Below are 25846 nucleotides of genomic sequence, written 5' to 3' on the forward strand. Positions count from 1 at the left end.
GATTGGATATTACCAACAGGCTGCTTGGGAACTTCCTATGTAGCCCAGACTGGCTAACAACACTTGATAATCCTCCTGTTTTAGCTTCTCAAGTCCTGGGATTACAGGCATCAATCACAGTGCTTGCTGGCATTTACATTACACTTTCATGGGGTTATGAGAAAATGATTTTTTACCCATTGTTTGATAAGGTGTTTGTTCTATAGCCCAGGTAACCCTGAACATCAGTTCCCCGGTAGCTGGGAGTATAGGCTTGTTCCACCCTGACAAACTGAGAAACAGTTTTGAAAAAAGAATTCAATACTCTTCCTTGACTGCTTAGTTCCATCCTGTGGTTGTTCTGTCAAGATTTCCTTCTCCTAGCCCTATATGTCTATAGTATGCCCTAGTTCAGCTGTAGCTATGAAGTTTTCTTAGAAATAAGGAACCCTGGTATCTTAGGTAGGATTTTATCGCTGTGATGAGACGCCGTGGCCACGGCAACTATTATAGAAGAAAACATTTAATTATGGCTGGCTTACAGTTTCAGAGGTTTAGTCTGTTGTCATCATGGCAAGTGGCATGGCAGCATCCAGGCAGACAAGGTGCTGGAGAAGGAGCTGAGAGTACCACATCCCAATCAGCAGGCAGCAGGAAAGAGGAAGGAGCCACTAGCTGTGGCTTTGAGCTTTTGCTACCTCAAAACCCAACCATAGTGTAGCCACACCTCCTCCAACAAGGCCACACCTCCTCCAACAAGGCCACACCTCCTCCAACAAAGCCACACCTCCTCCAACAAGGCCACGCCTCCTAATACTGTCTCTCTAGGCCTATGGGGGCCATTTTGAGTCAAACCATCACACCTGATCTTCTCCCTACCCTAGAACCTCACCAAGCTCAAAGGGAAAGAATTTATTAGAGAGTGACTACAGGATACATTAGCTAAAGACTAGTTTTCTATAGGGATCTTAACATTCATTTTTGGTTCATAGCCATGAAGGTAGATTTCTCTTTCCCAGCAGGTACTTACTGCAAATAGGTTTTTGGTTAGGGGTGGGTCCTTGTGTCCTCTTCCCTTTCCGAAAAATAGAGAGTATATTAAGCATGTTGGGGCCGGGAGTGCCGTAACACTCCTCCTTGTGAAATGGTCCTTGCGCCACCTGCTAGAACTGCTCTGCTCAGGACCCATCAAAAGTGACCCATGCCATTTTCATCCTTCTGTAATTTTTCTTTTCTTTTCTTTTGAAACAGATACGCCAGCACAGAACTTACCCCTAGGAATAGCTAGGAGGTGGTGCTCTCAATTTAGCCAGGAGAATACATGTCTGTCCCCACTTGAAAACACTGCCTAGTTCCTGTTCTCATGACCCCCGCGAGCTAGGCTATTTCAATCACAGGGCGGCATACCGCCCGCAGGGAAGGAGCTCTGCAAATGCTTTACAGTGTGTGCTCGTCTTCTAAAGCCTACGACTTACACAGTTTATCTATGAACATACTTCCTGCTTCACAGAGGCTTTACATAGACAGCCCAGTGCATTAAAATTCATGCCTTTTTACTTCTTAGGTTGAGGGAGATTTCAAAATTGTAGCTCTAAGAATGCTGGAAAATTCTTACCTAATTTTCTATCAGAAAACACCTTTTAACGGGAGTTGTAAAACATATTGGAAAGAATCCAAAAGAGCTATTGAGCTTTTAGACTTTTCTTCGTATACTGCAATTCTATTTCTGAATATATGCCTGGGTCATTTTTTTTATAACAGTTTTTCCCTTTTCAGGGGAGTGATTATATTAGTTCATCTATTTAAATGAAGCATCGATGTTATGAGCTGTCTGTTATTGTGCTGTCTATCCTCATGAGCTACTCACGGATTTCTAAAAGGATACTTTTCCAACCTTGCTTTTAAGAAGTTTTTGCCTTAGGTACATGCCCTGGTTTCCTGCATTTTCAGACCGTACTCCCCCTCCCCAGCCCCCCAGAGTTCCACACACTCACAGAAGCACAGTTTTCAGACTCGTCTTCCACAAACCCAATCTGGCAAGGTGTCCTCTGGTTCTGCAGCCAGTAGTCTGTGGACTCCAGCAAGCTATTGCTACGAAGGACCTGGGGGAACACAGACAAGCCTGTCAGCATTGTTCAGCACGGCTTTCTATCCAAACAAGCGAAGAACCCTAGACGTGGTCCCCTTCCCCCATTTCCTCCAAGCAGCTGGAAAAGAGGAAGCAGAAGCTCGATGGATGAAAGCAGCATTAGAAAGTACAAAACGCTCTGCCACGAGCCGGCTTGCTCTTGTTATTGATGCTCCTTTTTGTTCATAAAATGTGACACCAGAAACACCAACTTGTGCTTGACATTTGGGGTGATGCCTACCTGCCAGTGGGCATAGAAATTTCATTTATAGTTAATGTTCTCTTAAAAAATTCTAATACTTTTTACATTTATTTTTAATAATTGCAACTTATTCACTTTCTATCCCAGCTGTAGTCCCCTCCCTTGTCCCCTCCCAATCCCACTCCCTCTTCTCCTTCCTTGCCCCTCCCCCAGTCTACTGATAGGGGAGGTCCTCCTCTTCTTCCATTTGATCCTAGCCTACCAGGTCTCATCAGGACTGGCTGCATTGTCTTCCTCTGTAGCCTGGTAACGCTGCTCTACCCTCAAAAGGACGTGATCAAAGAGCCAGCCACTGAGTTCATGTCAGAGACACTCCCTGTTCCCCTTACTAGGGCACCGACTTGGACACTGAACTGCCATGGGCTACATCTGTGCAGGGGTTCTAGGTTATCTCCATACATGGTCCTTGGTTGGAGTATCAGTCTCAGAAAAGACCCCTGTGCCCAAATATTTTGGTTCTGTTGCATTCCTTGTGGAGCTCCTGTCTCCTCCAGGTCTTTCTATCTACCCCTTATTTCATAAGATTCCCTACACCCTGCCCAAAGTTTGGCTATGAATCTCAGCATCTGCTTTGATACCCTGCTGGGTAGAGTCTTTCAGAGGCCCTCTGTGGTAGGCTCCTTCCTGTTCTCCGTTTTCTCCCTCTTCCTATGTTCATCCCATTTTCCTTTCGGAATGAGTATTGAGCAACTTACCCAGGGTCCTCCTTCTTGCTTAGCTTCTTTAGGTGTACAGATTTTACTATGTTTATCCTATATATCTGACTAATATCCACTTATAAGTGAGTATATACCATGTGTGTCTTTCTGCTTCTGGGATACCTCACTTGGGATGATCTTTTCTAGTTCCCACAATTTGCCTGAAAATTTCATGATTTCCTTGTTTTTAATTGCTAAGTAGTATTCTACTATGTAAATGTACCACAATTTCTGTATCCATCCCTCAGTTGAGGGACATCTGTTTTTTTTTCCAGATCCTAGCTATTATGAATAAAGCTGCTATGACCATGGTTGAGCAAATGTCCTTGTTGTATACATGAGCATATTTTGTATATATGCCTAGGAGTCGTATAAGCTGGATCTTGAGGTAGCACTATTTCTCACAATGCTGAACATCTATGTCTCAAATACCTGCATTTGTAAATGAAACATTATTAAAGCTTAAATCACACATTGATCCCAACACCTTAAAAGTGGGAGACTTCAACATTCTACTCTCACCAAGGGACAGATTGTGTAGACAGGAGCTAAATGGGGAAATAATGGCACTTAAAGAGGTCCTAAATCAAATGGACCTAAGATATGTCTACAGAACTTTTCACTCAAACTCAAAAGCGTATACTTTCTTTTCAGCACCTCATGGAACCTTCTCAAAAATTGACCATATAGTCAGGCACAAAGCAAACCTCAACAGATACAAGAAAAGTGAATACTTTTTTACTTTACAAATTCATGTTTTCATTTTTGGTGCATTGCCGATTCTATATTTCTTTGATTGCACTGACATAGTCATGAAATTGGGCACAAATTTTCTAGAACACCAAAGGCAGTAGGCTGTTAAAAATATTATGAATAATACAGTACCATTAGTAAAACAATTTTTCCATTTAGCAATAATATGCCAAAATAAGAAGAAATTCAATACTCAAATCAACAAACCCAGATATGATTTATAAATGCATTTTTTTTTGGACTTGGGTTTAAAAGCAAAGACAAGAATCATTTTTCAGAGTCAAATATTTTGAAGATACAATTTCTTAAGTAACCACATGACTCAGTTTTATATATGAATTATCTAAATAGTGTATGCATTTTTTTCTCATTTAAGATTTCCAACGTTATAATGGTTCTCCTTTAAGATGAATGCCTGTTAATTTGTGATTATATTTAATCAACTCAGTTAATGACCTCTAAAATAGAATTCTAATTCAATTACAACAAAATATTGTCTCTTTTATCCTATAAAACAGAAATATATTATAGAATAGAGCTAACATATAATTCTGAAAATATTCAGTAGCTTTTTTTTTTTTGCCTCAGATCTGTTATCTTACTTGGGTATATCTTCCTATTTAATATTTATTGTTACATAAGGATTACGAATCGTTATCTTTTTTTTTTGGAATAACATAAGAGATAGCTTGCACACGAGCAGGTGGTTGAATGGTGAACTCGGTGCTGTTTCTGTAACCAAATCTGGCAGTGGGGCTTCTCACTCCTCTTAGAGGGAAAGGCTATCTAACACTGCTAACATGGATATAGGCATACGGTTATTATATAATTCAAATGCTGATTTCTGTCCTTCCCATATCTGGGTTCAACCCTTATTCTGAGAATCTTCTGTCTCAATGTTGTGTATTTCCCAATTGTCCCCTAATATGCCAATAAAGCAGCTTACTGCCAATCACTGAGCAGGGAAGAGAATAGGGCTGGACTTCCTGCTAGCCAGGGGAGGAGGATTTAGAGAAGGAAGTAGGGGATTCAGCCACCAGAGAGGTCCAAGAGAGATCAAGAGAAGGAGCTTAAGCAGGAAGCTACAAAGTGCAAATATTTCTGGGATGTATAGTGGGAGGAAACCAGATTAGTTTAGAGAGTTAATAATAGAATTATAACTGTTCAATTATTGTGTTGTGAAGCTTATTATTTAAAAATATGAAAGCATATCGATTGTGTGATAGCTGGATTAAGAGAAACAAACACAGTTTTGTAAAAATAACTTTAACATGTGGCATTTGCTGTTTTACTGTTCATTATCTCTGAGTATTCAGTTGCATTTCTAGAAACAATGTGACTTGTGGTGGCTCAGAGGATTGAATATAGAAACACCATGGAGAGAGCTGTTATCTCTTAAAGAGGAGTAGGGGCAATGGACACTGTCATCAGAATGTATTGTACAAAAGAAGAATAAATAATAAGAGAAAAGAAAAAAAGAATTTGAAGATATTTGCAAACATTCAAAGTAAATCCATATTCTCATCACTCAAAAGTTTTACTGATTTGAAAATAATATGTATTTATTTAATGAATATGTTATCAAGTGTTTAACATCTTAAAAGTAGCCATGTTAGACATAAGGAAGGAGGTGCTAGAAAAATAGGTCTGTCAGTAAAGTGCTTGCTATAGAAGCAGGAGGACCTGAGTTTCGTTCCCAGAACCCACATGTAAAAGCCAGGCTTCCTCAAGGGGAGGACAGGTGTCACCTGATAGTGAAAACACTTGGAGTTACCATGTGGCCTTCACATGTATGTGTGCATGGGAACCTGTGCAGGCGCATGCATGCACCCCTTGGGCATTTCCCCAAGGAAACAAAACAAAATAAAATAAAAACTCAAAAATAAGCAGATAAATAAAAGAAATCTAACTTAGTGTAGATTCCCAAAGAATTTTGAGTTATTTGGATCACATGTTTTTTAATTTTAAAAATTCAAGAACGCAGATTAACTTTACTTAGAGCAGAAAGGCCTCTAAATCTCTAAGCCCATCCCCCTTGTGTAAAACTGTCATTCATTTTTATTTTCAGATAGAACGGAGCTTGAAAATCTTGTTTGGAATGTGAGCATGGCCATTAATAGTAGGACAAGTTGGGCCAAGTAATGTAAACTATGATTCTTAGCTTTTGCATCTATGAGAAGGGATTTAAAAAAAAAAAAAAAGGACTGATGAAACATGGAGAAGGTCCACTGAGGAACAGTGGTGGAAGCAGGGAAGGTAAAATGAAATGACTTAAGGATACGTAGAGGCAAATTTTCTCTCGAAAATATTCTGGTCTGAGGTATAATTTTCATTGTGTATTTTGTAGGGTTGATAATTACTGCTGGTATTGTCTGCAGGATTAGAAAATTCTGAGAATTGAGCTGTTTAAAATTCACTTGAACATAGAGAAAGTTCTTCCCAGAATGTACAATTGACAACAATGATCTTGAGGCTCAGATGGTTTGGGGGTTTGGGGTTTCTGCTCCACAAAGAACTTGACCTTGGATTTAGTCTTGAGGGCACCAAGGTCTGTTTGTCAGTTCCTTGAACACTGCTCCCTTCCAAGTATCCAAAATGGTCTCATCTGGAGTGTCTCCAAAAACTTATCCTGTTGTCTAATTTTTTTTTAAAGTAAAATCTCATTTTATGTTCTTTAATTTATGGTCAGATGTTCCTCATTAAGATTCCTGGGTAACATTTTCCTTTACGAAAGAGAAACTTTTGTGGTATGAATGATACAATTGGTTTAATCCACTTAGTGATAACAGGATATTGTAATTTTCATAGACAGCGTGGTTTGAAGCAAATTTCAGTTATCACTAGACAACTGGTGCCACAGGCTTGTCCCTGGCCTTTCTTTGATCTTCAGGATTTAGAACTCCATTATTGAAACAAAAAACTCATTAATTCTGCATCCTGGGAACATCAGAGCTTAAACCACAGGCACCAGATGAACACAAAGGCTAATCCTGCTTTACAATGAAGCTCAATAAACATCCTAACCGGAATCATCTCCTCATCATTTCAGAGCTCACTCTTCAAAAATTAGGCCGTGGAACTTGCCTGTTGGGATTCTGACTGACAAAAAGGCATATCATATTGTGGTCACAGCAAATTGTTTCAATTTTCACATTAGCATTTGACAGATCTTTCTCCTAGGCCATCCTGAGGACTGGGGAGAAGTTGAATTGCAGTTCCCTTGGCCCTTTCTGTGTGTGCAAAGTGGCCACGTTTTCAAATGATGGATGGGGAGTGGCACATGTCAGCCAGCCACTTGCCCCCTACCACCTAGAAACTCCTACACCTGAGGAAGCCGCTGTCTGGTGTGAAGCTATCCAGCCTGTTCCTTGTGCTAATTATTGATGGTTTCTGGCCCCCATCCCCCCATTTCAATGTGTGTGTGTGTATTTATGTATGTATTTTTTACACGTGTGTTGGTTTGCCTGTGTTTGTAACTATGTACATGGTTACATATGATAATGAAGGCCTAAGACTGATGTCAGAGCTCATTCTTGATTGCTCTTTCACTCTTCATTGAGGCAGGCATGTTCTCTCAATCAAGCCCAGAGATCTCCAATATGGCGTCTCACTAGCCAGCTTTCCTGGGAATGTTCTCTGTCTTCTAAAGCTGGAATCACAGGCTGTCTGCCACACCCCTACCATTTACACAGGTGCTATAGATCTGAACTGCAGTCCTGAAGCTCGAGTGTCAAACTTTTTGCCTAGCCTGATTAGAATTACTTATATTAACATTAATAATTAACAAAATGATACTTCATTGGGAACTCTGAGCTAATGCTCGAGCATATTATTTCAATTAAATCTCCAGACTTGTGGATTGCAATGGGAAGCTAACATATGCATATGCAATGAAACAGTTCCTGTCATATTAAAGGAACCAACAGTGGCCATCTTTAACAGTTATTATTTTCTCTGCTCTTGGTCACAGGGGTCCATGATTTGTTTGTTTGGCATAGAAGCAGCATTAGCACCTATCTCTCAGATATCAGGGCCTTGACTCAAGCCTTAATCTTTGTATGATAGTGGTACCTTGTGCCTCTCACGTTTAGGACATCTGCCCTAATCTAAGGACCCAAGTCTGGCTGATTTGAAAGTTGAGTTCCAGTCCTGATTCTCTGTCAGCTAACTCTTGTTCTTTCCTAGATTCTGGCCCCAGTTTCCCTGGGTAAATTCATTATATCAGGCTATCTGAGGTAAGCATGACCCTTGTGCCAAGCTCCATGTAATCTTACCCTTCACACTTCACACTTCCTAACCCCTTTTCCATATGTTAGTAGTCCAACAGAAGGCAGCAGACGAGAAGAGAAGGAGGAGCAGGGGGAGGGGGAGCAGGAAGAGGAGAAAAAGGAGGAGGAGGAGAAGATGAAGGAGAAGAACAAGAAGAGGAGGGGGAGAAGGAGAAAGAGGGGAGGGAGGAGGAGCCAGGAGGCAATGGTTGTGCATACCTTTAATCCCAGAATTTGGGAAGCAGTAGAAACCTTGAATTTGAGGCCAGCCTCTAGAGTGGGTTCTAGGATAGCCAGAGATACACAGTGAAACCCTGTTTCGAGACTACAAAACAAAACAACAACAAAAGGAGCTGGAGAAGTAGCTTTGAGACTAAGAGCATTGGCTGCTCTTGCAGAGAACCTGGGTTCAGTTCTCAGCACCGGTACTGAGTGGCTCACAACCGTCTGTAACTATAGTTCCAAGAGATCCAACAACACTGACTTCTGACCCCTACAGGAGCATACACATATACATACATACACATGCATGGTACACAGTATGTACATAACCTGGTACTTACGTATATACATAATATGAGAAATAGTTTTGTTTTTTAGAAGACTCTGATAAAGGAACATGGAAGGAATATAAATATGCTTCAGTAAACTACTTAGCCTGGTGTGTCAAGCAATTTTAACCTGCTTTTTGTCTAGTGGTTTGGACAAAGGACTACAAGTAGTGCTTGAGAAAAGGCATGCGCTTGAGCATTTAATGTGTTTGAAGCTTTATGAATATAGCTTCCTGCTGAGGGAGTCATTTCTGAGTGGGAAAAGAGAGACGCTCACCAGGTTCTCCACGGCTCATTTAGTTATCTGCTATTTTTGGTTTCCCGGCTTGCTTATTTCAGACGGAGTGCTAATAATGAACGTGCTGTGTGCTGTGCAGTTCCAAGTTTAAAACGATAATGGTGAGACTCATCTGAAAATTTCCAGAGTGTCCTGAATAAGGCAAAAGGATCCTTTTGCTCCATGGTGCACTTACTTTCACTTCAACAGGCAGAATCAAGATGAAGGCCCTTAGTTTTGGAATGAGACAGAGAGGGGCAAACTGACTGTTAGAAATTAGACTCAGTCCTATTGTTGCAGAAGGATGCTTCTTTGGCTGGTCGCTTGGGTTGCTGAAGATGCTAACCTTTTAGCTTCTGAGATCCGGAGGAAGGACTGAAAATTCCACCTCCACATCTCACTGAATATGATTGGACAACTTGATGGACTTGTGTGAGTTAGTTCTTGTATCGTTCCATGATAGCGATACCACTTGAGAGAGTTGTTCTAGGGACCAAGTAAAAAGGTGTTTACAAAATCATGATCACCTGATAGAATAGGCGGTGGCCTGATAACATGGCTCTTATCAGTAGACGAAGGCAGGGGAATTTATAGGGTATGTGTTCTGTCGACATTGCCTGGGTGTCTCCAGTGTCTGACAGGCTGTCTTCCTTCATTTGTGGTATGCCATTCTTATTTTTATCTTCCTTCCCTGCCCTCTCCAGCCAACAGTCAGTCCATTGAGGTCATTTGCTGTGGGACTCTGGGAAAATTATCATGAAGAGGCCTGACATAGAGCCATATTCTCAGCAGTAGGGGGCGGATGTAAGAGGATCAGACATGCAAGGCAAGCCTAGTTGAGGTGAGACCTTGTGGTAAAATAAAATAAATAAAATAAAATAAAAGCCAACTGCATCTTTGGAATGTGATGAAGGAAGAAGAGGTGCTTTGAGGGATGTCAATCCCAGCCAAATATTCCAAAAATGAAATGGTTCATTTTACCTGGAGTTCGACAGGAAGTAAAGGCTCTTGTGTCTGGTGAGTGTGTTGCAAGGTGAATTTGAGCTGTCTTAGGGATATTTGGGAGGCTGGGGTAGACTGCCTCTCTCTCTTTGGACTGACTTTCCCTCCTTTGCTCATGAATATTTTTTTTTAAGGAATACTGCTTTTTCTACTCCTATCAATCATTCTCTTTGCAGAGCCCAGGGCCACATAGGGCTTTAATTATCACTTGGAAGAATGACAAGCTCTTCTTTCCTGCTTCAGTTTTGACCTTTCTCAGGAGCCTGCTTTTTACATTTCTAATGGCTGGTTATTACACTTGGGTGTGCTGTCGTCATTTTAAACTTTTTGTGTCTATATACAAACCCCATTCCTCCCCAGTTGAAACTCTAAAGGAAATTTGACTCCTGGTCCAGAAGTGATGTTAACTCTCCCAGTTTTCTTGGCTTGCTAATTCTGTGCCAGCTGAAACACCTCTCTTCCCATTTCTATTTTCACAGTCTGCTCTACAAAGTTCACTTTTCTTTCATACATTAAATATTAGCGAAGCTTTTAATGGGCATGTTATGGTTTGCTCTTTGTGTGACACATTTCACATAGTATAAAACTGACCTTCATTATTTATGGAGGCATATAATTAAAAAAGGAGCATTGGAATATGGTTAAATGAAAAAAAATAGTTTTTGTGATGGAGAAGTTAAGATGGTTGTGAACTGAAAACGCCCTCCCTAGCTTTCACAGTGCTTAGAGTTCTATGCAAACTTCTGAGGGAGAAAAAGAGTTAATAGTTTTACTCAGCCACTCTGAATCCTACACATCACAATACCAACCTGCCATGTAAGATGTGCAGACTTGCCCAGTAGTGGCACAACTGCTATAGGAGCAACCATCTATTCTGTGAACTCAAGACCACATGATAATATCAACAGCGGGCATGGTAAATACTGTCAAAGGTCTGTGGGATGGGTGAGTGATAGGCCCTACAAGAAAGCTGAGTCATGCCGAAATAATGTCATTTGACGTCTAAATTTTTGTCTATTTGTTTGTTTGTTTTGAAGCAGTTTCTCTGTGAGGCTGTCCTGGACTTTATTTGCAGACCAGACTGGTCTCAGATTCACAAAGATCCTTCTGCCTCTGCCTCCCCGAGTGCTGGGATCACAGGCACTTGCCACTGGACTTGACCTAAATATTTACTTTGAAGATTTATTTATTCAATTATCTATCTATCTATCTATCTATCTATCTATCTATCTATCTATCTATCTACCTACTTATCTATTTGTGTGTTTGTGTGTGTATGTGTGTGTGTGTGTGTGTGTTTGCTATGGTCAGAGGACAACTTGATGAAATTAAGTTATTTATTTATTTTTTTCAAGCATAGAGTTGCAGAGATAAAATTCAGTTCATCATCATGCTTAGAAGTAAATGCTTTTACCCATTGAGCCCTCTTACTGGCCTCAGTATTTGTGTTTATGCCAATAGATAAATGCCACTCCCAGCATCAATCAGAACATCTTCTCTTTCCAGTGAATGGTGATGAATGAAGATACACAAGGCTGCTCAAGATGCTGAGAATAAGTGAAGGTTGAGTGTTCATCTCTAAACAAGGCAATTGTACCAGCTACATTAAGGTCCAGGAAACAATCAAGAAGAAGTGATAGAAAGCGTGTAAGAGCCAGAACATACAGAGACAGGCTGTACAATACCATTTTCCACTGCAATTGTGAACTCACCACAGCTGCTGTAGTCTGTATTGGGTCTGCACAAGAATGGGTATGACTGCAGTCAGGCATGGATTAATTAGGGACTCATGAGGCCCCTATGCCTCACCACTGAGGTATTGATAGTGGTGAAGAAGAGAGGTGATCATTGCTTTCATTTGTTTACACACTGGTGAAACCTTCCAATAGATAGCCCTAATCCTTGGTCACACAGGTAGCCTTGATCAAGTAAGGAAGAAAACAGAAGGGCATGAGTTTGTGGAAAGGACTTTTAGGAAGGAGGTGGTTAAGAGTGGCAGAAGAGACAAAATAAATAATGAGAGAGTCAACAAATTCAATATATACATATGTTGAATTATGAAGTAATGAATCATTAATAAGATATTTTAAATGTTTACTAGGCTCCATATTTGAGATTAACTTCTCAGTGCCACTGTAAGAGAATAATATGCCATTCATGCTAAGTTTTTACGAACTTTTACCTACTCAGCTTCTTGTTATACCCTTGCTATTTTCTTACTAGGCATTGCTTATTTCACTGAAGAATCAGTGGGCAAAACAAGAACAGCAATACATGCAGAGTCTTATTTCATTCTATTGTGGCAAGATCAAAGGAATAACTGATAAACATGTGTGTCAGATAACAGAAACCACAGGAAAAATCTATACCAGATGACGGCTTAAAAAAGTAAGATGCTATTTTGGAAAGGATATCTTGGCAGACTTCTCTAACACTATGCTAAAAGAATTTTGAAGGCTGTAAAGACAACATTGAATGGGGATCTGAATGAAGCAAGGTGTCAGTCACACTCCCATCCTAGGAAAGAGCAGGGGCCCAGGGAGAGGTCAAGAGCACAACAGAGGTTCAGAGCAGGAGTATGCATTTGAAAGACAGCAAAGAGCCTATAATGGCTGGGAGAGGGACTTGATGGGAATGAAATTTCCCACAAGTAGAAAAAGAGCCTTTCATCTTTTGATAAGAAAACATCTGTAGCTAAACTGGGACAGAGAATTTTCAATATCTGAAAGCATGCTAAGATTTGTTTTTCTTAAATATTTTATTATAATTTTGGAATGTTTACTCAGTGAATTGGCTATTTATTGAATTAAGTTTATAATAGCTTAAAAGTCTAGCACACATATGCATACACACAGGTCTAGAATTCAGAGGGTTTTACTCAATTTAATACATAAGTTTCTGTTGATTTAATCTATGCCTTTGCTGACTTTCCTTTTGGAATCGTCTGTTTTCTACTCTTAGACAAAACACTTTTCCATTATTATTCCATTATTGCATACAATCTGTTTAATACACACCAGACTACTGATCAGAAACAATGGCACAAAGAAAATTATTGTCTAGAAGAGAAAGTGGCATTGAAAAACCTTTCACATTGGATCTAACCAAGTGTCACGGTAGCGTTTTCCTTTCAGTGATAATTTAACTGGATAACTGGGCTCTTGTGTGTTAGCCTCCTTTCATGGGAGAGAATCAGATTCTAGTGCATAAGTAACGAAGTAACGATTATTCATGGTATATACCTTGTAATTCTTTTTAAGATTCTTGAATTCTTGTGCTATTAACACCTGACAAGACTCAACTATGTTCTGATTATTAGAAAAGTACATCCAAAGAAAGGAATTCTTTTAGTATTTAGAACGAAACAGTTCTTCATCATCAAGGGGGAAGAGGTGGAAAACACTGGGTGGAAGGTACTATGGGTGGAGAAACCAACGCACTCTGCTCCTTGTGAAGAGGGGGAATGGGAAGGGCATAATCGCACAGTATAGTTAACAGACTGATTTCCGGCCTCGTCTAAATTATTTCTTGTAACAAGAGAGTACTTATTTATGAAATGCTTTTAGTATCAGTAGTTGGCCGAATTAAGCATGTTGCTAGCGAAGAAGTATGGGACACACTGACTTAACAACATTCTTCTCTGACACGTGTCACATAAAAATGTAAGTATCTGAGTGAAAAATGGAAATGCTTCCTGGACGAAGGGTGTGTTGTTAATTACTCCAAGTACATAGCTTAGCCACTTTGCATGCTAACCTGGGCCAACATGCACTGGCCTAGCAAATGTGGGCCCACAAATGGCTAGACTCTTTCAGAGAGACGCCTGAGCCAAAGCTGAGCTTAATATATCAACTATATCCTTTTTTTTTTTTTAATTGGCAGAATGGGAAACCAGGCACTGTGACCAAAACCTTGTGTAAAATAAGAAAAGACATATGCTGTCAGCTTTGTCTGGGGAGAGAGGAGAGCCCACTGTAGACTTCTGAAGTGAAAAGGATTTTAGATATAGGACGGAGAGAAAAGAGACTGATGCTGGTGACAGTGAGCAGGGTGGGAGGTCCTCCTCTAAGTACCCAAAGAGATAAAGCGAGCTGCAGGTGCCAGATTGTGTTTTCAAAACTCGAGACCTCTTCCATTCCTGGGTAGATATATTTAGTTTACAGTTTAAAGAAAGTTTATGGTAATTGCAAGTACTCAAAAGGAGAGATTTATTTCCAAAAGCATAGTATCGCTCAATTTTCGCAAAATATTCTAAGCTATTTTGGGTTTCCAGAGTCCCACTTTTTTGGTTTAAAAGAACGAAAGAACCCTGCAAGATCCTTTCAGGGCTGTTCAAACAGCAGAAAAGACAGTCAAAACTTAGACCAGCATGTCCACTCTTAGTCACTGGGTAGCAAAATTACTGGAGGAAAAGGGGTGAGGAGCCCATAAAAGTAGTCCTCCATTATGTCAACCTTCGGGATACAGAGGTAAATCACAATCTTATTGAAAATTAAGCTTCAATTGATAGCCTTGGGTAAACTGTCCCACTAAAGGTCCCCAGGTTAATATTTCCCAAAGAATAACCTGGTGGCGGGGGAGAGGCAGCCTCTTCTCTCTGGTTCAGGGTGAACTCTACAGCCCGAAGAGGATACATTTAGCATCCTGACCTGCTTTCACTGACAGCAGAGGAAATGACTCCCTGCTGGAAGCTTTCACTATTTGCATTTTGTCCTCCTTGCAACCCTGAACCCTCCTCTATATGAAGTGGCTCTGGATGTGTGGAAGGTTCCTTAGGCAGACGGTGAAACTTCTTAGAGGGAAGGCTGGTGTTTGCTCTTCACGTACAACCACACTGAACCTGGACTCATGGTTAACTTTTCCTTCCCCTCACTGCCTTCCACACCCCTCTGAAGGGTCACAACTGTACCACCGCTCCAGATGTCTTGGCCTGAATACTCAGAGGTCATCTTCTGCGTGACCTTCATTGCCATGCAGCTTTACTGGCCTTGACTTCAGTACATGTTCCATCATGGCCCTTCCTTCTCCCTTTCCACTGCTCCTACACAGGCTCTATCTCTCTGCACTCCACTTACTCTACTCCCTGAAATGACCCCTCCTGACATCCCAGAGTCTAGGCATCTTTGGCTCCAAACACTTACCTTTAGACTTTCTAACTTAGCTGTCTTTAAAAGTCATTTTAATATGATAACTTTCTCTTTCTTTTCTTTTAAAAAGTGTCCACATATTACTTATTATTTTATTTTATTGTTTTCATGTCTGTGTTCTGCCTGTGCAAGTCTATGCGCCAGGTGCTTGCAATGCCAGTGGAGTCCAGAAGAGGGCATCAGATCCCCTAGGACTGGTGTTACACATAGTTGTGAGAGGCCGTGTAGGAGCTGGGAGCTGAACTCAGGTCCTCCGGAAAGGCCGCCAGTGCTCTTAGCCGCTGAGTACTATCTCTATTATACTACCCCTCACTAAGTTTCCATTTCTTTGCTGCTGTAAAATGGATATAAAATAGAGCATCAAGCCACTTGTCCAAAGAGTGATGAGGCCATTGTTTTGCCTCTGATGTTGGACGTGAGGACCACTAGTGTGCTTCAGGATCACAGAGCCTGGCAAGGCAGCCCCACCAGAGGGAAGTGACCAAAAGGCTGGCAAGTCCCACTTCCCTTACTAGAGGACCCATATGAAGCCTACTATGCCCATCTGCTACATCTTTGTAGGGGACCTAGGTCCAGTTCATGCATGGTCTTTGGTTGATGCTTCAGACTCAGCAAAGCCCCGCTGGGCCCTGGTTAGCTGGCTCTGTTGGTCTTTTTGTGGTGCTCCTGTCACCTCCAGGTCCTTTTCTCTTTCCTCCCACTATTCCCCAAGACCCCCTATGCCCAATACTGAGAGTCACAGCTTCATGTTCGGCTGTGAATCTCAGCAACTGTTTTGAGGCACTGCTGGGTAGTGCCTCTTGGAGGACAATTCTGTCAGGCTCCAGTCTGCAAGTTTAGCAGAGTATCCTTCAAAGGATTGGCACTCTCTCATAGGGTGGGTCTTTGGTTGGCCCAGGCTTTGGTTGGGTATTCCCTCAATCTCTGCTCTGTCTGCTCTATGTATCCCTGCACATCTTGTAGGCAGGGTAAATTTTGGGTCAAAGTTGTTTTTTTGTTTTGTTTTCTTTTTTGAGTGTGTTGGTGTTCCCCTCCCTCTGCTAGGAGACCAGTGTAGTTAGAGGGTGTCCTCTTCAGTCTGTATGGCCTCTGCTACTAGGAGTCTCTGCTTGAGTCCCCCTTATATCCTCCTTGGAGCCTACCCTGACCTAGGTCTCCAACTTGTCACAGAGATACTCCCACTCTCAGTCTCTCTTTTCTCTACAGGTCTTCTGTCCTCTCACTCTGCTTGTTATTTCTTATTTTATTCATCCTCTCATTCCTTAATTATTCCATATCTGAATGGAAAGAGTTAATACTAATATAGAACACCCTAACCATTCACCATGATGTGACTATATAACTGTCCGGCTCAGTAAAATCGCTTAGCTTCTTGGAATCAATGCTGGGGATTTTGCTTTAAACAGTTCTGTCCTTAGAGACATGGGTTGGATCATGAGTGTGTGTGCCTCTACTTATTAACTGAATTGCTGTTGTTAATTGCATGTTCTCAAAAAGATTTGGGTTTAGATGAAAGAATATTTTACAGAATGAAATGAAACATCAAGAGGCATCTGCTCTGTCACTCCTCAGGTATGTTTGAAGCACACTTAAGCCACTTTAAGGGTCAGTCACAGGAAAGGATGCTTGAAACTTCAAAGAGGTACAATCAGATGCCATGGGAAGATCACATTGTGTCTCTAGGCACCTGAAGTGTTCTCTGTCTGCTGACTTTGATGACTCCGAGTGTAAAGAGGATTAACATGAGATGAAAAGAGAACGATGTAGGACCATCATGGCCCAGAATTACTGAGGGAGGATGGAGAAGAGCTTCAACCTGGGATGTCTCAGATGAGAACAGTAGGAGTTAGCTCCCTTCTCCCTCTCAACATGGCACTATGAAGTCAGCTGCTCCATCACCAACCCTCATAAGTATTTATTTCCTTGACAGTTATCATGCTTCACTCCTTATTTGACATTATAAGGTCACCCCCAAACCCCTAGCCCCTGAGTATGCAGATGAATTATCTTCCAACACCCCTGTCCTGGGCAGAATTGTACATGGCTACACAAACCTTGCCACAGAGATGCTTGCCATCTCCCCAGGGGCATAAGTACCCACCTCCCCCAAAATGAAGCAGTTCTCCAAAGATATTCCAGGTAATGTGTTCTTTGCCCAAGAATTCACCATGTCAACCAAGATCCTACCTGTACCTACCCGCCCTTGGCTAAGCTTCCCTTCCTCTAGTCCAGTTCAGCGAACAAAGAGCCATGCTATCCCGATGGGGAGAGGTGGACATGAGGCCAGAGTGGCAGAAAGACATTTGGACTGTTGAGTTTTCTCTGAACATTCTTTCTTCCTGTTGTTTTTTTTTTTTTTTTAGAAACTTGGTTCCACTCTATCTCAAATAGTAAATCTTTGGCTCACGAAATAGAGCAAGGGGCTGAGAATGCTTCCCTATTGTGGGACTATGAAATAAAGTGCAATGCTTTCAAGGGAGAAGAAAATGTAAGAGTATTCAACACAGAAGAAAACCACATGAGATCCACCCAACAGCCTGACATCACACACCAAGAAGAAAAGCCTGGGATGGAGTCCGAGTGCTCAGAGGATCTAGCTAAAGTGTTTGAGTGGATTCCTCCTTCAGATAGTTGCCTGGTTCCATGCTTTGAGATAACAGATTCTGATCTTATAAAAATACAGTAGAAATTTTTCACTCAAAGTTCAATGAATATAAAATTATAATAACTTATGTTGTGTAGTAGGAAATCTTTGCAGATCAGCATAGCAAAGCTGGTTCTGTTTATTATGTAAGGATTTACAATAAGGGGGGCATTAGGCAGCACCTATGAGAGAAGCTGTTCCAGGGTCACTGGAAGAGAATAATAACACTTTCTCCCATTCCCAACATTTAACATGCACGATTTTGAGAATCTCAACTTATCCTATATCTTCACATTCACTAAATTAGAGAGGCATTCAGGTGACTTAGCAACACATTCCCACTAGGATGGGCAGACAGAGCTGCTTTGATGCCCTGCGCTCAGTAAATGTTTAAGTCTGTGTCCAGGCACCATAAGCTTCATTATCAATGTCTGTTAAGAGAAAGGGAGATTGTACCACCACCACCACCACCACCACCACCAGCAGCAGCAGCAGCAGCAGCAGCAGCAGCAGAAGGACTTTGTCAATGCTATATCTAGCTATGTAGTAACTAGCATCTTATATGAATTTATCTGGTAACCTTCCTAGATCTTGAAAGCAGAGGCAAGGGGCAGGGTGATAGCTTACTCATTAAATGCCTTTTTTTAATAAGCATAGAGGTATGAATTTATTGGCCAAAGCCTATATTTAAAAACAAAACCTTGTCAGAGTTGGGGGAGGTGGAAGATTATGATCAAATATATATTTAATGAATATTTTAAAACTTAACTTAAAAACCAAAACAAGTCAAGTGAAGAATCCAATATATATGGTTTCAGTTCATTTTTAAAATTCTTAAACATAGAAGGTACACAGGGGTCTTGGCTATGAAGCAGCATACCACTGGACACTCTGTGCACAGGTTCAGAGCTCTGCCATGCACTCACTGGACCTGAGTACACTGTAAGTGCCCCTGAGTCAGATGTATTTCCTATAGCAACTTCTGCCTCCTGGCTTCTCTTACCTCTTACTGCTCCTCCTTCTTATTTTTCTGCCTTGTATTGAAAATAAAATTTTCTCTCACATAATATATCCTGAGTACAGATTTCTCCCCCCTCCACGCCTCTCAGTCCCTTCCCACTTCCCCTCCCATCTGGATCCATTTCCTTCCTATCTCTCTTAGAAAACAAAGCTTTCAGGGAAGATGTCTTTTTCACCTCCTTTAGACTGTCTTGAGATATGACTATAATTAACTTGTGAATTCTTGCTTTACTTTCTACATGAGAAAGCAGAATTATCTGTTAAACTAGATCACAAATTTTTCTGTTAAGGGAAGTTCATGATCCATCTTTGTGTCTACCTTCAAGACCTAAAAACATATTTAAGTTGAGCCTCAAGACATTGCCTAAGGTTGATCACTTTGGGTCCGTAATAAAAGGTAATTTTATGATTAAACTTACTAACAACTGTTCAGAAACAATTATAGAATCAATGAGGCTATATTTAAAACTTTTAAATTTTATAAGTATATAAATATATAATCTATTCACATAGCTATGCAGAAATATTATATGTATAGAATGATAAAATCCTTCAGAATTGAGTTTTGGGTTGGATTGTTTTAATTGAAGCATTATCTAGCTATAGCCAATTAGTCAAAAATTGCTATATTACTAAGGCTCTCCTCACTGCTCCTGAAGAGTTTTAATTTTTTTTTTTGTGTAAACTCCCAGCTTCTAGAAAGTGTCAATCCAGTAGCTTCCAGACATGAGTTTTTAAAACAGAAAAGAACATGACCACATTTCCCCACCATACAAATGGCTTTAACCAAGATAACATTATGAATTACTTTCTCATTATTAAGTTATTTTTCTGGTGCTATACACTGTTTGATAAAATTACCCTGTCTAATAACATTAGTAGTGGATAATCTTTCTTTTGGGTGCTTACAATATGCCAGACATTGTTCTCGGCACTTCATGTCTGTTGCCTCATCCTGATCTTGTCTCACTCCTTTGAGGTAGGTAATATTATTATCTTCATGTTTCAGATAAGGAAATGGAGGCATCCAGAGCTAGTCATTTGCTGCAAATCACACTACTCACAATGAATGAGGAGCTAGCTGACAGATCCAGCTATTGTGGTTTCAGTCCTTTCAAGGACCACATAGACTCTCACCAACAGGAATGTATGTGCCTTAGAAATTAGAATGCCTTAAATATTCACCGGCTTTGTGAAATAAATAGCATCTGGGGAGTACTGCATGATTTAAAGTTATTGACTCAGAAACGTACCTAAGGTTTAAAGGTGGAAGCTTACTACTCCTGTAAAAAGCTCAAAATAATTTTGAGTTGTATCACCTCAGTATCATACACCATAGATAATTTATAACAAGAAAAACTATAATACATCTTATTAAGAGGTCTTTATTAGACAGGTCTGTTATGTATTTGGTTTTGCATGAATACATGAGTTAGACTTCATATTAAATGGATCACAAAGGCTATCTACAATTAGATACTTTGTCCCAAGCCTGTGGTACCACTGAGAAGACACAGAATGTTTAGCTGGAGTATGGGAGGGAGTTTGGTCATTAGAGGTTTGCTCCTGATGGGGATATAGGAAACTTGAGTTAACTCTCACGTGTTTCTACAGCATTGTTTTAACTCATTACAAACACAAAAACATCAGGATCAAGAGACCATAGACCTTTGACACCATGACCTGAAGTAAATCTTAGTTGTTTTGTCTCAGCTAGGGAAAACTGGTACACATAGCATGAAAATGCACTGGAATAACTGTGGTTACTGTTACTGTTTCTTTTCTATACTGAATTTGTTTTCTAGTATATATGTCTGTTAATTGTTTTATACTTTAAAACTATCGATTTATAAAAAAGTTACATAAATAAGCTGATTTCATGGACACAGTACTCAACAACTTGATATATATGTAATATATAAACAAATATGAATATATTTACTGTATATAACATATAAATAGTATGTAAATAATATACTTAGTAAAATAATTTGTCTTAACTTATACATACATATGTTTGTATAATTAAAATATATATATTGCTATAATGAAATAGCCCACTGTGGCATTCTCTGAGTTTGAATGAGAAGCACTCACTGTCCTTCACAAATCAGCATTAAATAATGACAAAATATTAATTGGGGGCTCAGGATCATAGATTTTTGCTTTAAGTTTTGAGCCTTAGTTGTATTGACAGAAAAAATAGGGCAGTTAAATTGGATTACTTTATGTTGCACAAACAATTATTTTCTGCAAGTATTATGCAAGCAAGATTGCAGATGTCTAGCCAAGATTTTTAAGAAATTCAGCTTTGCTTCTAAGCCAGGCACAGCCCACTCACTGGGAAGCCATCCTCTACCCTTTGACAGTCATAGAGTTTTCTTCGAGATGACATAGTTCAAATTAGCAGGTCAAGCCTACTGGGAAAACTGTCCAGGTGTGTCTTTCTATGGCTACCTTTGGGCCAAAGTCTCGGAGAACAGGTGGAATTGGGTTTCATGGGCAATGGATGCTTATCATTCTCCAGTTGGGACTTTGGGAATTGTTCAGTCATTCAACCATTTCTAGGAACTGCATCAAAAATGGTCATTAATGACATACTAGGGAAAGCAAAAGGTGGGTCTTTTGGTTGTTTTTCTGGTTGTCTCTACATAAGGAAACATGCTTGAAAGGCCAAGCTGAGGTGCTGTTCCCCTGGCAGGAAGAAAGTATCATGAGGAAGGGTTACCTTCTTACAGGCCGTGATGGAGCCAGCCAGGCTGTCTGCCACGCTGCCGCTGCTCTGCTGTGGCTCTGAAACTTCATGCATCAGGGGTGACTCCACGTTGCTGCATGTGCCGCAAACACAAAAGACAGGGAAGACAGTCCCGTGAGTCATCTCTCTACTTAGAAATGCGGAGGGAATCAGGCATGGCATGACACCAAAGCCACCTATCCTGACCGCACTCAAACTCCCAGGCCTGCTCAAACTGGCCTTTCCTTGTTCCGTTCACTTTGTGAATTGGAAATATGAACAGAAAGCTGCAAGCCATTGCTTCCCACAGTACTTAAATGGGACACAGTCCCATCTGTCTGACTATTAACAATGCTAACCGCTTTTCTTAAGCAGTTTTTAAAACCAAATAAAGCCTTCTCACTTGTCACATTAATTCAGCTCTGCCCAACCAATGCATCATAAAACACTCATCTCAGTTTTTCAAAATGAAGGCAAAAAGTAATTTAAACCAGGAGTGTAGCATGCTATGATATCAGCAAAAAAAAAAAAAAAAAAAAAAATATATATATATATATATATATATATATATATATAAGCTCATCAGGGGCCAGTTAACCCCTTACCATCTCCGGTGGTAGAGTGTCCCTCTGTGTTTCTGTTTCCAAAAATTGGAGCTACATCTGTATCAAGCCTTGCTACGTTTGTCTGTGTTCAGAACTGCACAAATATTTTTAAAGATTTAAAATTATTGCTGTATTTTTAAGAAGTGATAAATTGAAGGCTTTATTTTTTTTTAAAAATTGCTCTTCATTAAAGTTGAAAATCAAGGTCCCTATAAATGCTATAAAGACCTGTGAATTTTTATACGCATTTCTAAATATTATTTTCCTTCTGAAAATATGACAAGTTGGAATCTGAAGACATCCTCATGTCTTAAGTCATGTGCTTGACCATGACTGTTGGCCATTACATATGCATAATTTATTAAAGAGTTTCTTTTGAAACATTATCTAATGACTTCATATGAAAATTTCTGAGACGTAGATATCTTTTCTTAAAAAACAGTTAAATCAGTTCAACAAACAGCATAGTCCTAATAGTACCCTACTCTTAAGCTTCAGATTACAGATTAGTTTTGTGAGATCAGGGTATGACTTTAGTCTGTTGGCATTTCAAAAATTGCAGTAAATGATGGTGTTTTGTGACACATCATAGGACCTAGAAAAGTTTCTATAGAGTTCAAACTTCTCATACATTACTTTCTGAGTACTTGATGCCCTGAGGACAACAAATTCAATATAAGGAAAGGGAAATACCCATTTTTTTCTTGCTTAAGGAAGGGGAAGAAAAGAAAATAATAGTCATGGAAGAAACAAGGGTAATATGGAGGAATATAGGTTAAATTGTTAACACGTGATAGACAAGACCATAACCTAGTTAATCTTGGCCCACAATTACTGGTTTGTTAATGCAGAAAATAATGCATTATTCTTTTTAAGAGTCACTCAAGCCCTGGGGGCAGAAATTCTGGAAGAAACCTCTGTCTCCAGTTGCTATTGTACCCACAATTAGCTTGGTGCGCTAGCAGATCCCTTGTAACTTGTACCAACCATTAGGACTTAGGTGCAGATGGTAGGAAAGTGAAAAGTGCAATTTAAGCCTTGAAACTTAGAGCTGCCCACCAAGGGTGTAATACTGGGCTGTGGAAAGCCTGGCATAGTGCTCAAAAGCTTTAGATTGTTCATATATCTATTAAAAGGAAGAAATAGAAACTCTGCCCATAAATTTCTTGGTAATAGTGTGTCTCTTTTTTGACACACTAGTTGGATATAAAGATGCACACAGGAATTGAAGTTTTGTTACTTGTCTACAAGGCTTATTCCATTTGCCCAGTTAGGACTATAGAAGCAACAAGTAACTATGTACATGCATATATATTTAGTTCCTGTTGTCAGAATTAAATGAGGAAATAGAATGGCATCATAGGCATAAAGTCAGTGTAGTGAGTGCGCTACATAATGGCAAGCATTATGTAACTTCACCACACCAAAATTAAAAGCAGATATAACCCCTCCTCTCCCAAATCACCAAAGACAGGGCTTCGATGATATCTAATATCTACAACAAAATATAGAAAGGTCTGCCTTTTAAAACCATGTTATATCGGCGTGGATTTCCAGCAGGTGACTTTACAATTGGCTCCATCTGTTCCATGGCCTTTGTGTTAGAGAGGAGAAAGTTGAGTCTTGGGAAAGATTCTGTTTTTAGTCTCCATGGGGGTAAGACTTTGGCTGCTGCAGGATAAGGCAAGATGGTGGTGGACCTGGAGCTCAAACATGTGTGAATATGAGCTCAAGTTGACATGAAAAGAATCGCTGTGAAGACACGCATTACCGTACTCTAAATTTCTCTAAGGGGGAAGCCTATAAATCCTTTCCTGGGATATCGTCCTTTGATTTTGACAAGTGTTGGCAATATTTATTCAGGCTATCCTTTCAAGCCAGTTTTTATGTGGAAGCTACAAAATCTGTTTCAATGAGAAGGAAGATAAAGTGGGACAGAAAATATAAATGCAAAACATGATGTAAAGTAGTGATGTAAAGCTCGTCTTCTATCAAGCAACCTTCTTTACAATAAAATAAAATGTCACTTGTGAGCAAAAGAAGTGTTCAGGGGCAACTGCACTGCCTCTGTCACTGACTCATGTGGGGTGAAGGAGTAGGCCAGCGTTTAGGGTCCTATGATTTCCCCAGAGGCAAGTATTCCACTGGTAGCCTTTTCTATGTACCCCTACTGAGAACTTGTTCCAGAAACCAGCACCAGTTGAATGGATCTGGAGCTCATTAGAAATGAGGAATCTGGGTTCTTCCTTATAAGCATTGAAGGAAAAAAAGAGACGTTAAAGTCAACTGACTTCCATGCACACTAATATCTGAAAAGAACTTGCCTCTCATGGTAAGTGATGCACATTCTAATCTGCTATCATCTTTTGTACATGATGTTTCACATTTGGGAACACTCTTTCTAATTTTCCTCCTCTTAATAATTCTTCCTGTATCAATTGTTTCTCGGTTTATAAATGACTTCAGGTTCTTCCTTCCTCCCTTCTCCCCAATGTGGAGACCACAGTCCTCTTCAACATCCTTCCAAATCCCCATGGACACACTGACACATTGACACTCCTTACTCTTCCCACCTCTGTCTACAAAGTGAAATACTCACTGTCCTCTGGGTCCCAGGAGCATCTCTAGCCACATCTGCTTCAGCGCTTCCCAAGAAGGCCAATTTGTGTTTAGTATTTCTCTGCCTCTCCTTTTACAACAAGAGTTTTTAAAGAGCAGTAACCGCAGAGGACCCAGAACAATGCTAGTTGGCAAGCGATTGCTGAGGTCATTTGTTCCCATCATTCTGGGAAATCAGTTAACCTCAAAAGATTAGACACAAACATGTGTTTGCATTCACTGTTTAATTTTCGGCAGCAGTGACAGATGGTAGGATAAGCCCTATCTGAGAAGATAATTTAAAGTGTTTCCCAGGATAGTGCTAAGGAAAAAAAAAAAAATAGACCCCACTGTTATTGTTGCTAAACACTTGCAGTAGATTGTGAAAAATAAGATTTGCTCTTGAGTTCTCTCCACTTAGAGGACGATTTTTGGAAAATGTTGTAATTATCATTTGCTGTCTGGTTGTCTCAGCCCTTGTCAAGCTCTATACTAAATCCTCTCATCTCAACACTGGGAGAAAATTCTCAGATCCATCTGAAGAGTTCTTGAGTGAGCAATTGAGATACTCTCATTAATATCAACTTAAGAAAGTGCTATGATCGCTGTGGATTATTTAGAGGACTTTAAAATAAAATGTGTTTGCACAGCTCAAAGTGAAAGATTGTGCTACTGAGTGTCCTTAATTTATGTTCATCCAAAGGGATTCATTTACCTGCTAAATGTGCAGGTAAGGCATTCAGGTCAATCTTTTAAAAACAAACTTGTACTACAACTCACATGAGGTGTTACCGTCTCTTGCTTTTATCTCCTGAGCCATCTCTTGACTAAGTCTTGGTTCTTGTCTTGGATAAAGTTTTAGTCTGACTTTTGTGAGCACCATTTTTAGCTATGCCTGGACCTTGGCCTACTGAGTCTTAGATTAACAATAAACTTCCCCACCACGGTTGAGCAAGAAGTCTCCTACACTGGGTATGAATGACCAACTCTCTCATCTCCTCACCCTCGTTGCTATCCTTGCCCTGTGTTTAGCAAGGTCATTCAATTCATTTTCACAGACCCCCTTAGCCTGGGTGTATCTTCCTACTACTTCCCTGTTCGGTGAGCCTTTCATCCTCTCTCTCTCTCTCTTTTTTTTTCCATTCCCTCCTGCCTAAGATATAAACTTGCTATGGTGTGT

At 40.2% G+C, this 25846-nt stretch overlaps 1 protein-coding gene across 3 annotated transcripts in view; it reads right to left on the minus strand.

The window, feature by feature from the left end:
- The window catches only part of Sphkap (SPHK1 interactor, AKAP domain containing), a 129766-nt gene that overhangs the window by 71333 nt on the left and 32587 nt on the right, over positions 1-25846 (minus strand). For all 3 annotated transcript variants that reach the window (XM_021657576.2, XM_021657577.2, XM_021657578.2), the window contains 2 exons: positions 21458-21557; positions 1974-2081 (listed from right to left, as the gene is read on the minus strand). In XM_021657576.2, the coding sequence (XP_021513251.2) occupies positions 1974-2081; positions 21458-21557 (208 nt within the window). The remainder of the gene's footprint in view (positions 1-1973; positions 2082-21457; positions 21558-25846) is intronic.

This window comes from Meriones unguiculatus, chromosome 15 (assembly GCF_030254825.1).
Source record: "Meriones unguiculatus strain TT.TT164.6M chromosome 15, Bangor_MerUng_6.1, whole genome shotgun sequence".
In the NCBI taxonomy this organism is placed as follows: Eukaryota; Metazoa; Chordata; class Mammalia; order Rodentia; family Muridae; genus Meriones; species Meriones unguiculatus.